We start from the raw sequence: 13,547 nt of genomic DNA on the forward strand, positions 1-13,547 counted from the left end.
GGGTAAAAAAAACTTAGAAAATGAATTAGTTGAATTCAAATAAAGATGAAAAACCATATGACCATCTCAATAGATATATAAAAAACATGGGTTAAAATTCACACCTACCTATGATGAAAATATTACACAAACTAGGAATAAAATAGATCTTCATTCATCGGGTAAAAGGTGTCTACAAAGACCCTGCAGGAAAACACGATGTTAATAGTGTAACCTCAGTAGTACTCTCTTTAAAATCAAGCCAAAGATGCCTACCTCACCCCTTGAATTGCACTGCAGGTATAAGAAAAATGGCATATATAAGGATTAGAAAGGAAGAAATCAGAGTGTGTCTATTTGCAGATGACATTATTATTCACATAGAAAATCCATGAGAACCTGCAAGCTATTATAATGTAACTTTTAAAGGATGCCATTTACAATAGCATCAAAAACTATAAGGTACCTGTAGGCTTGAAACATTTGCCCACACGCACAAGTCACAAATAAAAAGCTACAAGGTATCTAGGACTAACCTCAAATGAGATCTATAAGAGCTTTCAAAGAGAAAATTAAAATCTTAGTTTGGTACAAGGCAGTAAGTAAATAGAAGTAAATATTATGTTCATTGTGAATGAAAAGTCAGTATCATAAAATATCAATTCTCTCCAAATTAATATAAAATTCAATGTAATTCCCCATTAAAATCCCCAAAAGACTTTTTTCACAGAACTTGTCCAATAATAGCTCAGACAGTTTTGAAGAACAAAGAAAAGTGCATATTATCAGATACCAAGACTTACTAAAAAGCTATAGTATGTAAAACAATGTGGAGTTGGCACAGGAATAGACAGACTATTGAAACAAAAAAGAAGCCAAGAAGAAAATGCACATATGTATGGCAACTTGATAAATGCCTGATGTGGCACTATAAATCAGGGAGAAAATATGGCCTGCTCAATAAATGATGCTGGGACAGCCAGTTATCCAGATGAAAAATAGCTATATTTAGGTTCTAAGCTTACACACGACACATTAAATTGTTTATGGAATTAAAGTCTAATATATGAGAAGAAAACTTCTATAATTTGAAAAATATAAATGAAAAGAAAAGGATTTAATAAAAGACATAAAATATACAAACTATAAAGAAAAACACTGAAATTTTTAATCATATTGGAATTTTTAAATTTTTAAATTAAAAGTACATTTGAGATACTACGAACAAAAGAAGAAGACAAGCTATAGCTAGCGTATAGGAGATTAAGGAATTAAATCTGGAATATATGAAGAATGCCTTTCTAACTCATTCTGTGAGGCCAGCATTACTCTGATACCAAACCCAGACAAAGATATTACAAAACCGCAGACCAAGATCCCTTGTGAATACAAATGCAAATTTTCTCAACAAAATACTAGCAAACCAAATTCAGCAGCATACTGAAAGCATTATATATCATGATTCCTGTGGGATTTATTCCAGGAATGCTAAGATGGTTCAATGGACAAAAATCAATCTGCACACTACAATACACCACATTAACAGAATGAAGAAAAAAGCCACATGATCATCTCAACCGTGAACAAAGAATTTGAAAGTCAACACCCTTTCCTGATAAAATCACTTGAAAAACTAGGAATAGAAGAGAATGTCAACATGATAAAGGCCACATATGAAAACCCCAGAGCTAATAGCATTACTTAATGGTGAAAGACTGAAAAATTTTCCACGAGTAATAGGAACCAAGATAAGGATGCCCACTTTATGTCACTTCTATTTAACATAGTACCAGAAGTTATAACCAGAGCAAATTAGGCAAGAAAAAGAAATAAAGGGCATCCAAATTGGAAAGAAAGAAGTAAAATCATCTCCGTTCACAAGTGACATGATATTACACACAGAAAATCCAAAAGAACCCCCCCACACACACACACAAACCCTATTACAGATAATAAATAAATTCAACAAGGTTTCAGGACATAAAATCAACATGCAAATATCAGTTGTATTTCTGTATATTTGCAACAAACAAGCCAAAAAGGCAATTTCTTAAGTGTTTATTTATTTGTTTTAAGACAGAGAGAGAGAACATATGCATGGGGGAAGGGGAGAGAGAGAGGGAGATACAGAATCCTAAGCAGGCTCCATGAGCATAGAGCCTGATGTGGAACTCAATCTCACAACTGTGAGATCATGACCTGAGCCAAAATCAAGAGTCTGACACTTAACCAACTAAACCACCCAGGTGCCTCTAAAAAGGCAATTTAAAAATTTTTTTCACTTACAATACCATCAAAAAATAAACTATTTAGGATAAATTTCTCAAAGGAGGTGAAATACTTACACATGGAAAACTACAAAATTACAAAATATTACAGAAATTATAGAAGACACAAATAAACAGAAAGATAGCCTATGTTCATGGACTAGAAAACTTAATAGTAAGATGGCAATACTATACAAAGTATCTCATATTCAATGCATTCTCTATCAAAATCTCAATGGCTGTTTTTATAGTCAGAGAAAAACCCATCTTAAAATTCATATGGAATTGTAAGGGATCTCATATAGCCAGAACAATCTCAAAAAAAAAAAAAAAAAAAAAAAAAAACAAAGTTGGAGGACTCAACACTGCCTAATTTCAAAACTTACTACAAAACCACAGTAATCGAAACAGTGTGGTACTGGCATAAGGACAGACATACAGGCCAGTGGCATAGAATAGAGCTGAGAAATTACCCTAGCATATTTGCTCATTTGATTTTCAACAAGGGTATTAAGACCATTCAAAGAGACAAGGATAGTATTGTCAACAAATGGTGCTAGAAAAACTGGATATTTACATGCAAACAAATGAAGGTGGATCCTTACCTTACTTTGTATACATAAATAAACTCAAAACTATAAAACTCTTAGAAGAAAACAGAAGTGAAAATCATCATGACTTTGGAATAGGCAATGATTTCTTACGTATGAGGCCAAAAGCACAGACAATAAAAGAAAAAATAGGTAACTTAGACTTCATCAGAATTAAAAACTTCTATGCATCAAAAAACACTACTAAGAGAGTGAAAAAGCAGGGGCACCTGACTGGTTCAGTAGGTAGAGCATGTGATTCTTGATCTCAGGGTCATGAGTTCAAGCACCATGTTAGGCATGGAGTCTACTTTAAAAAAAGACAGAGGGGCGCCTGGGTGGCTCAGTCGGTTAGGCGTCCGACTTCAGCTCGGGTCACGATCTCGCAGGTCCGTGAGTTCAAGCCCCGCGTCAGGCTCTGGGCTGCTGGCTCGGAGCCTGGAGCCTGCTTCCGATTCTGTGTCTCCCTCTCTCTCTCTGCCCCTCCCCCGTTCATGCTCTGTCTCTCTCTGTCTCAAAAATAAATAAACGTTAAAAAAAAATTTTTTTTTAAATAAAAAAAGAGAGAGAGTAAAAAACAACCCACAGAATGGGAGAAAATCATATATATACATACACACACACATATACATATATATTTGCAAATCATGTATCTGATAAGTGATTAATATCCAGGATATATAGAAAACTACCACAACTCAACAATAAAAAACAACCCAATTAAAAAATGGGCAAAGGATTTAAATAGACGTTTCTCCAAAGAACATATACATATAGACAATACGCACATGAAAAGATGTTCAACGTCATTTGTCATTAGGAAAATGAAAATCAAAACCACAATGAGATACCACTGCATATCCATTAGGATGGTTATTATAAAAAATAGTAATAATAAGTACTGGAGAGGGTGGTGACTCAGTCGGTTAAGCTCTGACTTTTTAAAAAAAAATTTAAAAAAAAATTTTTTTTTAATGTTTATTTATTTTTGAGACAGAGAGAGACAGAGCATGAACGGGGGAGGGGCAGAGAGAGAGGGAGACACAGAATCGGAAGCAGGCTCCAGGCTCTGAGCCATCAGCCCAGAGCCCGACACAGGGCTCGAGCTCACGGACCGCGAGATCGTGACCTGAGCCGAAGTCGGACGCTTAACCGACTAAGCCACCCAGGCGCCCCTAAAAAAATGTTTAATGTTTATTTATATTTGAGAGAGAGAGAGGGAGAGGGGGAGGGGCAAAGAGAGAGGGAGACACAGAATCTGAAGCAGGCTCCAGGCCCTTGGTTCTCAGCACAGAGCCAATGCGGGGCTTGAACCCACAAACTGTAAGATCATGACCTGAGCCAAAGTCAGACACTTAACCAACTAAGCCACCCAGGTGCCCCAAGTGTCTGACTCTTGATCTCAGCTCAGGTTACAAACTCAACAGTTGTGAGATTGAGCACCACATTGGGCTCTCTGCTGTTAGCACAGAGCCTGCTTCAGTTCCTTTGTCCCCTCTCTCTCTCTGCCTCTCCCCCCTCCCTCTCTCTCTCAAAATAAATAAACTTAAAAAAGAAAAAGACATTGAGAGGCACCTGGGTGGCTCAGTTGATTAAGTGTCCGACTTTTGATTTTGGCTCAGGTCATGATCTCATCGTTCATGGGATCAAGACCTGCATCAGGCTCCATGTGACTGACAGTGGAGAGCCTGCTTGGGATTCATTCTCTCTCTCCCCCTCTGCCCCTCCCCCACTTACTCTCTCTCTCTCTCTCTCTCTCTCTCTCTCTCTCTCTCTGTCTTTCTCAAAATAAATAAACAAACATTAGAAAAGAATAGAAAAAGTGAGCAATGCACCAAATTCACCAATAAAATATGCTTCTGGGTATTTCCCTCAAAGAAACTCTTGCACATTCACAATGAGACCTACATTGTAGCACTGTGTATAAAAGCATTAGAGTTGAAATCCAACTTTTCCTCAACAGAGGAATAGTAAGTAAACAATGAAACACACAGCCATTAAAATCATTGACCTAGATCTCCATGTCATGCCACAGAATGGCAAACAGTGATTAGCGAAAAAGCAAGTTGATACCACTAATGTATAATTTTAAAACACAAAACATATATGGTGTCTACGATACGTGTATGACTAATAAAAGTACAAAGCAAGCATGAAGATGGTTGTGGTTGTTTCTGGAGAGGAGGGAGAGAGAAGAAATGAGAAGGTGGGCTTTAACTACATCATTCATTACCATTTTATTCCTTTCTGATGCAAATATGGCAAAATGTTAACATCTGTTTCACTTGGCAGTGGATTTATGGGTCTCTGTGACATTATTTTTGTAAGTCCAAGATGTTTCACAATTAGAAATTAAAAAGTAAAAAATCTGAGATCTCTGTGAAATCTCACTTAGTATAAGAATTGAGATAGGGATCCAAATTTGCTTAATTCCAGATGGCTAACCATTCCCAAACCCCATGGAAAAACTGCACTTTTACCAAACACCATGCACACGGCTCCTACCCAGGAGGCATTGGGAAGGTAGGACTTCACTATGCTTCCCCTGGAGGCAGGAAGGGGGGGGGGGGGGGGAGGCAGGGGGAATGTGGTTTACTCAATCACGAAGGCAACAAACTTGGGTGGTCTATCAGGATGTAAGGACTAAAAAATGAGGGGCGCCTGAGTGGCTCAGTCGGTTGAGCATTGGGCTCTTGATTTCGGTTCAGGTCATGATCTCACGGTTTGTGAGTTCGAGCCCCGTGTCAGGCTCTGAGCTGACAGTGAGGAACCTGCTAGGGATTTTCTCTTTCCCTCTCTCTGCCCCTCCCCCACCCACGTGTGCTCTCTCTTTCTTTCAAAATAAATAAACTTCAAAAAAATATAAAAATAAAAAATGAGAAACAGCCAGATAGGAATGCCCTCAACTTTCTGCCACTACCACCTCCAGACTCCCCACCAAATACACCACCCTTTCATTCCCAGTTACAACCCTAGATCTCCTCTCCTCAGGGTAACTGTTCTCCTGTGTTCTGTATCCCAGCTCTGTCCCATTCTCTTCCCCTTCTTTCTGCTATAACTCAATCTCTCCTTTCTATCAGGTCCACCCAAAAGCATTTACACATGCTCCCAATTTAAAACGCGAAAGAACACCCTCTCCAACCCTATAACCCCTCCAACTAGTGCTCACCTTTTCCCTCCCCTGCATATCGAGACTTCTTCCAAGGTTTCCACTTCTTCTTCTCCTCTTCAGCACCCCACAGAAACTGCTGTAGCAAAGTTCACCAGTGACCTCTGTCATTAAGTCCAACCAAAGGACTGGTGAGGGGAGACTGGGAGTAGAGGACTTAGAAATTTTCATCTGGTTCCCATGACTACTGCCGGAGTTCTTATTTCCTTGTGAATGCTTTGCTTTTATTAAAATAATAATTCCCATGACCGCCCACAAGCAGTTTTTAATCCTCCTCTTCCCTGAAGGTTCAAATGCTACTGACGCCCTGGGCCAACCCCTCTTTGAGATGTGTCACTGTAGTCTCCTTTCTGGCCCCTTCTCGGCAAAGCCCCCTTCCGCCCATGCTTTCAATGATGGCTTCCTCAATGTTCTGTTCCACCTTTTCCACTATATACTGTTTCTTTGGGGGGATTTTACCCAGACCAAGACTCCAACTGTAGCCAATATGTTGATGACTCCCAGCCTTCGGGGTTCAATTCGGATCTCTCTCCTGAGTTCCAAACCCACAGATCTAACAGCCTCCTCAGAAATCTCTACTTGGATGCCTGCAGCCACCAAAATCATCATACTCAAAACCAGAATCATCATTTTCCTTCACCAAACCTATTCTTCTTTCTACTCTACCTAACTTAGGAACCACCATCTATCCATGCTCAACCCAGAAACCTATGAGTCTTACTCTATTGATTCTGTTCCCTAAATCTCCCTCCAAATTCACATTTCTTCATCCCTGGGCCACCTTCTTTTCTCACCTGGATCACTGCAACCACTTCCTAACTGGCCTCCCAATCATTTGCTACATTCCAGCCAGAGTGAGCTTTCAAAACCAAAACTGAATATGTCATCATCCTCCTTAAGATATCTCATTAGCTTCCCCCTTATTTCTCGGATTGTCCAAACTCAACATAGCTACAGAGCTTCATGACCTGCACGCTGACCCCTAATTGCTGCCCAGCCTCACCTCCCACACTCCCTTCCCACAATTCTCTCCAGTCACTGCGAAAAGCTATCAACTGCCCCTTGTCTCCAGGCCTATGGCACTTAGCAGACCTTCCACTTGGAATGCCCTCTTCCCTCTACCCCTCCTCTACAGCTGCTGGACTAGCTCCTCATCCTTCAACTGTCAGTTCAAAGGTCACATTCTCCAGGAAGCCTCCCCTTCAGCTAGACTTGGCTAGTTCCTTTATTGTGCATCCCCCTTATCACCCCCATGATATGTAGTTCACCTGTCAGACTTTATCCTGCTTGCTGTGGCTGTTTATTTAATGTCTGTCTCCTGAGAGCAGGACTAGGTCTCTCAGTCACCACTTCATCCCCAGTTTCTATGACAGGGCTTGGTGCAGGGCATATGTTCAATAGATAAGAGGAAAGTGCAGTCTTTGCCCTCAGTTCTTGGCCTACTGAAGCTGCAAATAACAAAAATAATTCGAATATAATAAAGTAAGTGCTTATAATCAATTACATATGTGTGTAGATGCTTGTGGGTTGCTATGGTCTGAATGTTTGTGCCCCTCGAAAGGTCTTATGTTGAAATCCTATGCCCAATGTGATGATATTAGGAAGTGGGACCTTTAGGAGGTGCTTAGGTCGTAAGGGTAGAACCTTCATGAATGGGATTAAAGTTCTTATAAAAGAGGCTCCCCAGAGCTCCCTAGCCCCTTCCACCATGTGAGAATAAACAAGAAGTCTATGACCTGGGCCACACTAGCACTATGATCTCTAACTTCCACACTCCAGAATTGTTAAGAAAAAAATTTCTGTTTATAGGCCATTCAGCCTGTGGTATCTTGTTCTAGCAGCCCAAATAGACTAAGCCATGGATATATGTGGACATGGATATGTGGATGTGAAACGCTGAACCTAACTCACCTTCTGGCTTAGCCAAGAAAGTTCACATAAAATCGATGACATTTGAACCGGCTTATTATTCATTCCAGTCATTCAACAAATAACTTCTGGGTACCTACTTGGTGCCAGGCACTGTTCCAGGCACCAAGAATACAGCAGGAAATAAGACAAACAAACAAAAATAAGAAGAAGAAAGAAAAGATAAAGAAGAAGAAAGAAAAGAAGACAGACATTGTCCCTGCCTTCCTGGAGCTTATTCTAGTTGGGGTAGACAGACAGGGACGTTAAATTCCAACAAGTAAGATAATTTCAGGAAATGATACATGCTTTGAAGAATATAAAACTCTGTAGGTGTTTACCCGGATGGTGGCAGAAGGCTGCATGTGTTCTGTGTGCCAACATCAGGGCTAACTTGTGGAGGTGTCACAGGGATATATAACTTGAATGACAGGGTGGAGCCTACCACTCAAAGATCTGGAGGAAGACAGCTTTCAGCAGAGGCAACAATGAAACCCACTGATTCAAAGAACAGAAAGAAGGCCAGTGGGGCAGATACACAACGAGTATTTATATCTCCGACCCAGACCTCATCCCTGAACTCCAGAATCACAGAACCAACTACCAACTGGACATCGCCACTGGATGTCTAGAGTCATTGTGACCTCCATCAACCTGGGTTCCCCTCCAAACCCAACCCTTCCCATTCTAGTAAATGACAGTTGCATTGTTGCATTTGCTCAAGCCAAAAACCCCAGAGTCATACTTGACTCCACCCCGTGCCCAATCCATCAATAAATCTTCTTGGGTCCACCTTCAAAATATGTCCCGAACCCGAGGGCTTCCCATCACCTCCCAGGCACCTCAGTCTGTGCTGAAGTATTTGGATCTTAGCCTTTGTGCAAGGCAGAATCACAGAAGGTTTTCCAGGACGGGACAGAGAAGTGACACTTGCCGTAGGGGTGTGTTGGAGTCAGCTCACACCAGTTCACAAGAGCAAACTGGAAAATTTTCAGGAATGTCGCAGATGGTTGACATCACAGTGACAGCATGAATTTGGCCACGGTAAGACTACTTATACCACAGATACTGGTAAACATTATAGATCAAGGCTCCCCACTCCATGCTCCCCACTCTCTCCTAGCCATCAGAATGCTCAACATTTACCAGCATACAACTGCATGTGCAAGTCTGTATTACAGAAAGACCCTTCTTGTGTCATCGGGTGTGTGATTCTTATCTCTATAGGTGTTTACGTTTGCGAATACACGTTAGCACCCGAAGAACCTTTCCCACCGTATATCTGCCTGCTTGCCTGAACTCAGTTAGGGAGCACTAGATCGGGAGCACCTGGTAAGAGGCTGTTGGCAATGATGCAGGTGAGAGATGAAGGCACCAAGCATAGGAAAGAAGCCAGTGGTCAGAGAAATATAGAAATAGGACGAATAGGCTTTGTCATTTACTCTGAGAGAACTAGATTCCTTTCCTTCACACCACTCCTCAGTTTGTAGTCACAGACCCATTTCTGTGATTCTTCTTTAACATGTCTTCCTGTCTAGACTGTACATCCCCTGAGGACAGGGGCTGTGTGTCTGCCCAGCACTGTAGCCCCAGAGCAGGGCCCAATGCTTACACCTGCACAGCCTTACTGACGAGTCATTAAATGAAGAACGGAAGACAAAGTAAAGGAGAAGGAAGAGTCAGTAATAACGCTCAGAAGAAGAAACATGGGAAAAAGAATAAGTGTGGCTAGTGGTTCAGAGGAAAGGGTTTGGGAAATGTTGACTTCAAGTGCCCGGGACTATCCAGGCAGTGGCATCCAGCTACCAGCTGGAAATATGAGTCTTAAACTTAAGAGTCTTGGGTCTGAAAGAGAACTTCCTGAGTATAACATGCAACCCTTCCCTCTTCCCTTAGAGTCTGAATTGTCACTGAAGGAGTGTCAACTTCCCTCTCTTAAGACTCACCCGAACCTCGGCCTCCCGTGGCCTCCCATTAAGGTCGCACTTGGACCCGTTGCCATAGGTCTGGCTGTGGTAGCGTTTCAGACGATGCTGCTTGGAGGCCTGGGGAGGACATCAAGAGGGAGGGCGGGGGCAGAAGAAAGACAGCAAAGAGAAAAAATGGCACTTTGTCCTAATGGCCACCGAGCCCCAAGCAACATGTCAGCTAATCCTGACCCTCCCCTTCTCGTTAGGGCTCTGAGTCTACAGCCAGGACCCCTTTCTCTCCCAACCCCAAACTCCTGCCACCTTGGCTGTCTCATCATCCCAGTCGAAGGCCGATTGGTAGTAGCCGAGATAGAGGACTTCACCTTTGATCTCTGAATCTACAAGAGAAACCACAGTGAAGCACCGTTACTCCCTTCTAAGAGGACTAAGAGGGAAGGGGACTGGGGAGGCAGGTCACCTTCCATGAAGTGTTGCTGAGGGCTTAGGGAAAATGCAGGCATGAGTCACCTTCCATGTGGTACTGCTGGATGTGGCGTCCGTAGCAGAATTCATATGTCCACCAGTCCTTGGTCTGACAATTAAAAAAAAAAAAAGAACAATTAAGGGGATAGCGTGCAGATGTCTCTGCTTGGAACCTGAATCTCTCCTAGCTCCAAGACACATAACCTCTCATCTACTTCTCATCCCCTCTGCTTCCATACTCAATTCTCCAGATTCTCAGTGACGAGGAAGGGCTGCTTTCCTTCTGTGCCTGGGAGAAATGCCTCTAAAGTATGTTTTTCACCTGTGCTCTTTCCACGCCTCCCTTTTTAAAGATTTTTTAAAAAATCCTTCTTCGCCTTTTATAAAGATAAGGAATCATGGTATCCTTGAAGCACTCGGACTAGGAAAATTTGAATATTCAAATATTAATTGAACTTCTACAACATTCCTTGTGCTGTTCTAGCCACCGGGGATACAACTGTGAACAAGATAAATTCTCTGACCTCATGGACTCATATTCCAGTGCTGGGACTCAGACTAAAAAAAATAAATAAATAAGCTGATGATTCAGTTAATAAGATGATTTCAGATCATGAAAAATGCCATGATGAAAATAAAATAGGACACCGGCAGAAAGTGACGGGGGCAGGGGGTGACTTTACCAGGAAGGCTTCTCTAGGAGAATGTCCCTCCTACCCTACAGTGACCCTCTTTAGGCACCTCAATCTTGGCTTAACCATCACTCTGAGGTCTTCTGTCCTAACCCTCCTCTACACTCAGCAAAGTGTCATCAGTGGTTGCAGAATTCTTTGCTTCTGTACAATATGTCTACTTGTCCAATGGCCTTTTTAACCCCCATAGGTCCTCTCGTCCCTCCCCATTCATGGGCACTCCAGTTCCCAGATAGATAGCTAGTTCCCAAGCCCTCATTCCATTCTTCCCAGCCCCTTTCACCTTCAGCAAGCAAGGAGCATCTTTCATTGGGCTCAACAGCTCAGGGATCCCAGGCCCTCGGTAAGCAGGTGCCTCCTCCTCCCTTTCACGCTGGAAGTGAATAGCTCCAGCTGGCAGGCGACATTCATAGCGCTGTTTGTACTTAGAGGAGACAATCACCACGTCCGAAGCTTGGCTCTGGGAAAGACGGAGGTTCGGGGGGCGGGGAGGCAAAGAGAGGCTGGGATCAGAGAGAACAACGAGATCCCTCTTCGGATCCTGGGGAAGAGCCCAGTCAAGTCAGAATGAGCCACAAGTCTTCCAGCTGTGTTTGGCGGGTGAGGGGAACGAGCGCTCGCACTTCTCTACCGGGAGGAGTCTGGGTGCTTCTATCTGGAACCGAAGCTGACAGCGGGAAGCCCCACCCCTCCCAGTCCCTAGCCCCAGGGGAATGGGTCTCCGTCTACGGTCCTTAGGAGTCATCGTAAAACCCCTACCTACTCCTCCCGATTCTTCTTAGGCGCGCTATGCAGACTCCACAGCGGCCCTTCTTCCTCTTTCCCCCCTTCCCCTTGCCCCAGATCCTCGCCCTTCCACGCCTCCACACCTGCCCTCCCATGACAGGCAACGGCAGGATCTCGATCCCATAACGCATCTCACTCAGTTCCTCTAGATTCAGGCTTCCGACACCGCCGGCCAGAGTTGCGGGTAACAGGAGCCCCAGAAGTAGCAGCCCCAACAGGCTGGACAGCAGCGTTTCCGCCGCCATCTTTCGTTCACCTTCTTACTCAGGGCAGCTCCTTCCGCCCTAAACCTGGCAGCGGCCTCACCCCGCCCACGAACGCCGAAAGGTCTCATTGGTTGAATGTTCTGTCCCTCTTACCTACCCAATTCCCATTTGTAAACGTGACTCCAAAACCCTCCGGGAGGTGGATCACGATGATAAGCAAAACCACTCACTGCTCCTGATTGGCCAGAGATACCAACCAATCATCGAGGAGCTCAGACCTCCTCCCACCCCCACCCCCTCCACCTCACCCCCAGTTCCAGAGAGATGAGGTCTAACGCCCGGGCCCTTTGAAGTAATCTTTCTGTCTTCTTCCAGGTGTCATGCGCATCTCTTTTTCTTTTTTTTTTTTTTTAAGTGGTTTCTTGCATTGTAGACTCCTCCCGCCAGGTGGAGGATTGAGACCGGTGGGTGGTGCATGCAATACGCCTGAAAGTTACTTAATAGTTGTTGCAAAATAATTATTATTTGGCACGAAAACAGACGTTAAGATCAATGGAACATAATAGAGAACGCAGAAATGGACCCAACAAACGTATGGCCAACTAATCTTTGATAATGCAAGAAAGAGTAGCCAATGGAATATAGACAATCTCTTCAGCAAATGGTGCTGGGAAAACTGGACAGCGACGTGCAGAAGAATGAACTTGGACCACTTTCTTACACCATACACAAAAATCAACTCAAAATGGATGAAAGACCTAAATGTAAGACAGGAAGCTATCAAAATCTTAGAGGAGAAAGCAGGCAAAAACCTATTTGGCCTCAGCCACAGCAACTTCTTAGTCAACATGTCTCCGAAGGCAAGGGAAACAAAAGCAAAAATGAACTATTGGGACCTCATCAAAACAAAAAGCTTCTGCACAGCGAAAGAAACAATCAGCAAAACTAAAAAGCAACCGATGAAATGGGAGAAGATGTTTGCACATGACATATCAGATAAAGGGTTACTATCCAAAATCTATAAAGAATTTATCAAATGCAACACCCCAAAAACTAACTGAGGAAAGGGGCAAAAGACATGAATAGATGGTGAACAGACACATGAAAAAATGCTCAACATCACTCATCATTAGGGAAAAGCCATATTGAGATAATACCTCACACCTGAAGAATGGCTAACGTTAACAACTCAGGCAACAACAGATATTGGCAAGGATGCGGAGAAAGAGTATCTCTTTTGCACTGGTGGTGGGAATGCCAACTCATGCAGCCACTCTGGAAAACAGTATGGAGGTTCCTCAAAAAATTAAAAATAGAACTACCCTACGACCCAGCAATTGCACTACTAGGTGTTTATCCAAGGGATACAGGTGTGCTATTTCAAATGGGCACATGCACCCCAATATTTATAGCAGCGCTATCGACAATAGCCAAAGTATGGAAAGAGCCCAAATGTCCATCAATGGATGAATGGATAAAGAAGATCTGGTACGTATATGTTTATATATATTATATATATAATGGAGTATTACTTGGCAATCAAAAAGAATGAAATCT

The 13,547-nt window shown here is 42.8% G+C and overlaps 1 protein-coding gene across 4 annotated transcripts in view; it reads right to left on the bottom strand.

Annotated features, from left to right (window-relative positions):
- OS9 (OS9 endoplasmic reticulum lectin) overlaps positions 1–12,066 on the bottom strand; it is a 30,758-nt gene extending 18,692 nt beyond the window's left edge. For 2 of the 4 annotated variants that reach the window (XM_019454923.2, XM_019454922.2), the window contains exons 1-5: positions 11,868–12,066; positions 11,282–11,458; positions 10,352–10,415; positions 10,145–10,221; positions 9,860–9,958 (exon numbers count right to left, since the gene is read on the bottom strand). In XM_019454923.2, coding sequence (XP_019310468.2) covers positions 9,860–9,958; positions 10,145–10,221; positions 10,352–10,415; positions 11,282–11,458; positions 11,868–12,029 — 579 coding nt within the window. In that variant the 5' untranslated portion in view covers positions 12,030–12,066. The remainder of the gene's footprint in view (positions 1–9,859; positions 9,959–10,144; positions 10,222–10,351; positions 10,416–11,281; positions 11,459–11,867) is intronic. The other 2 variants (XM_019454921.2, XM_019454920.2) reach the window with 1 other exon arrangement.
- Between the last annotated feature and the right edge of the window lie 1,481 nt (positions 12,067–13,547).

This window comes from Panthera pardus, unplaced genomic scaffold (assembly GCF_024362965.1).
Source record: "Panthera pardus isolate Hobbes unplaced genomic scaffold, ASM2436296v1 HiC_scaffold_6, whole genome shotgun sequence".
In the NCBI taxonomy this organism is placed as follows: domain Eukaryota; kingdom Metazoa; phylum Chordata; class Mammalia; order Carnivora; family Felidae; genus Panthera; species Panthera pardus.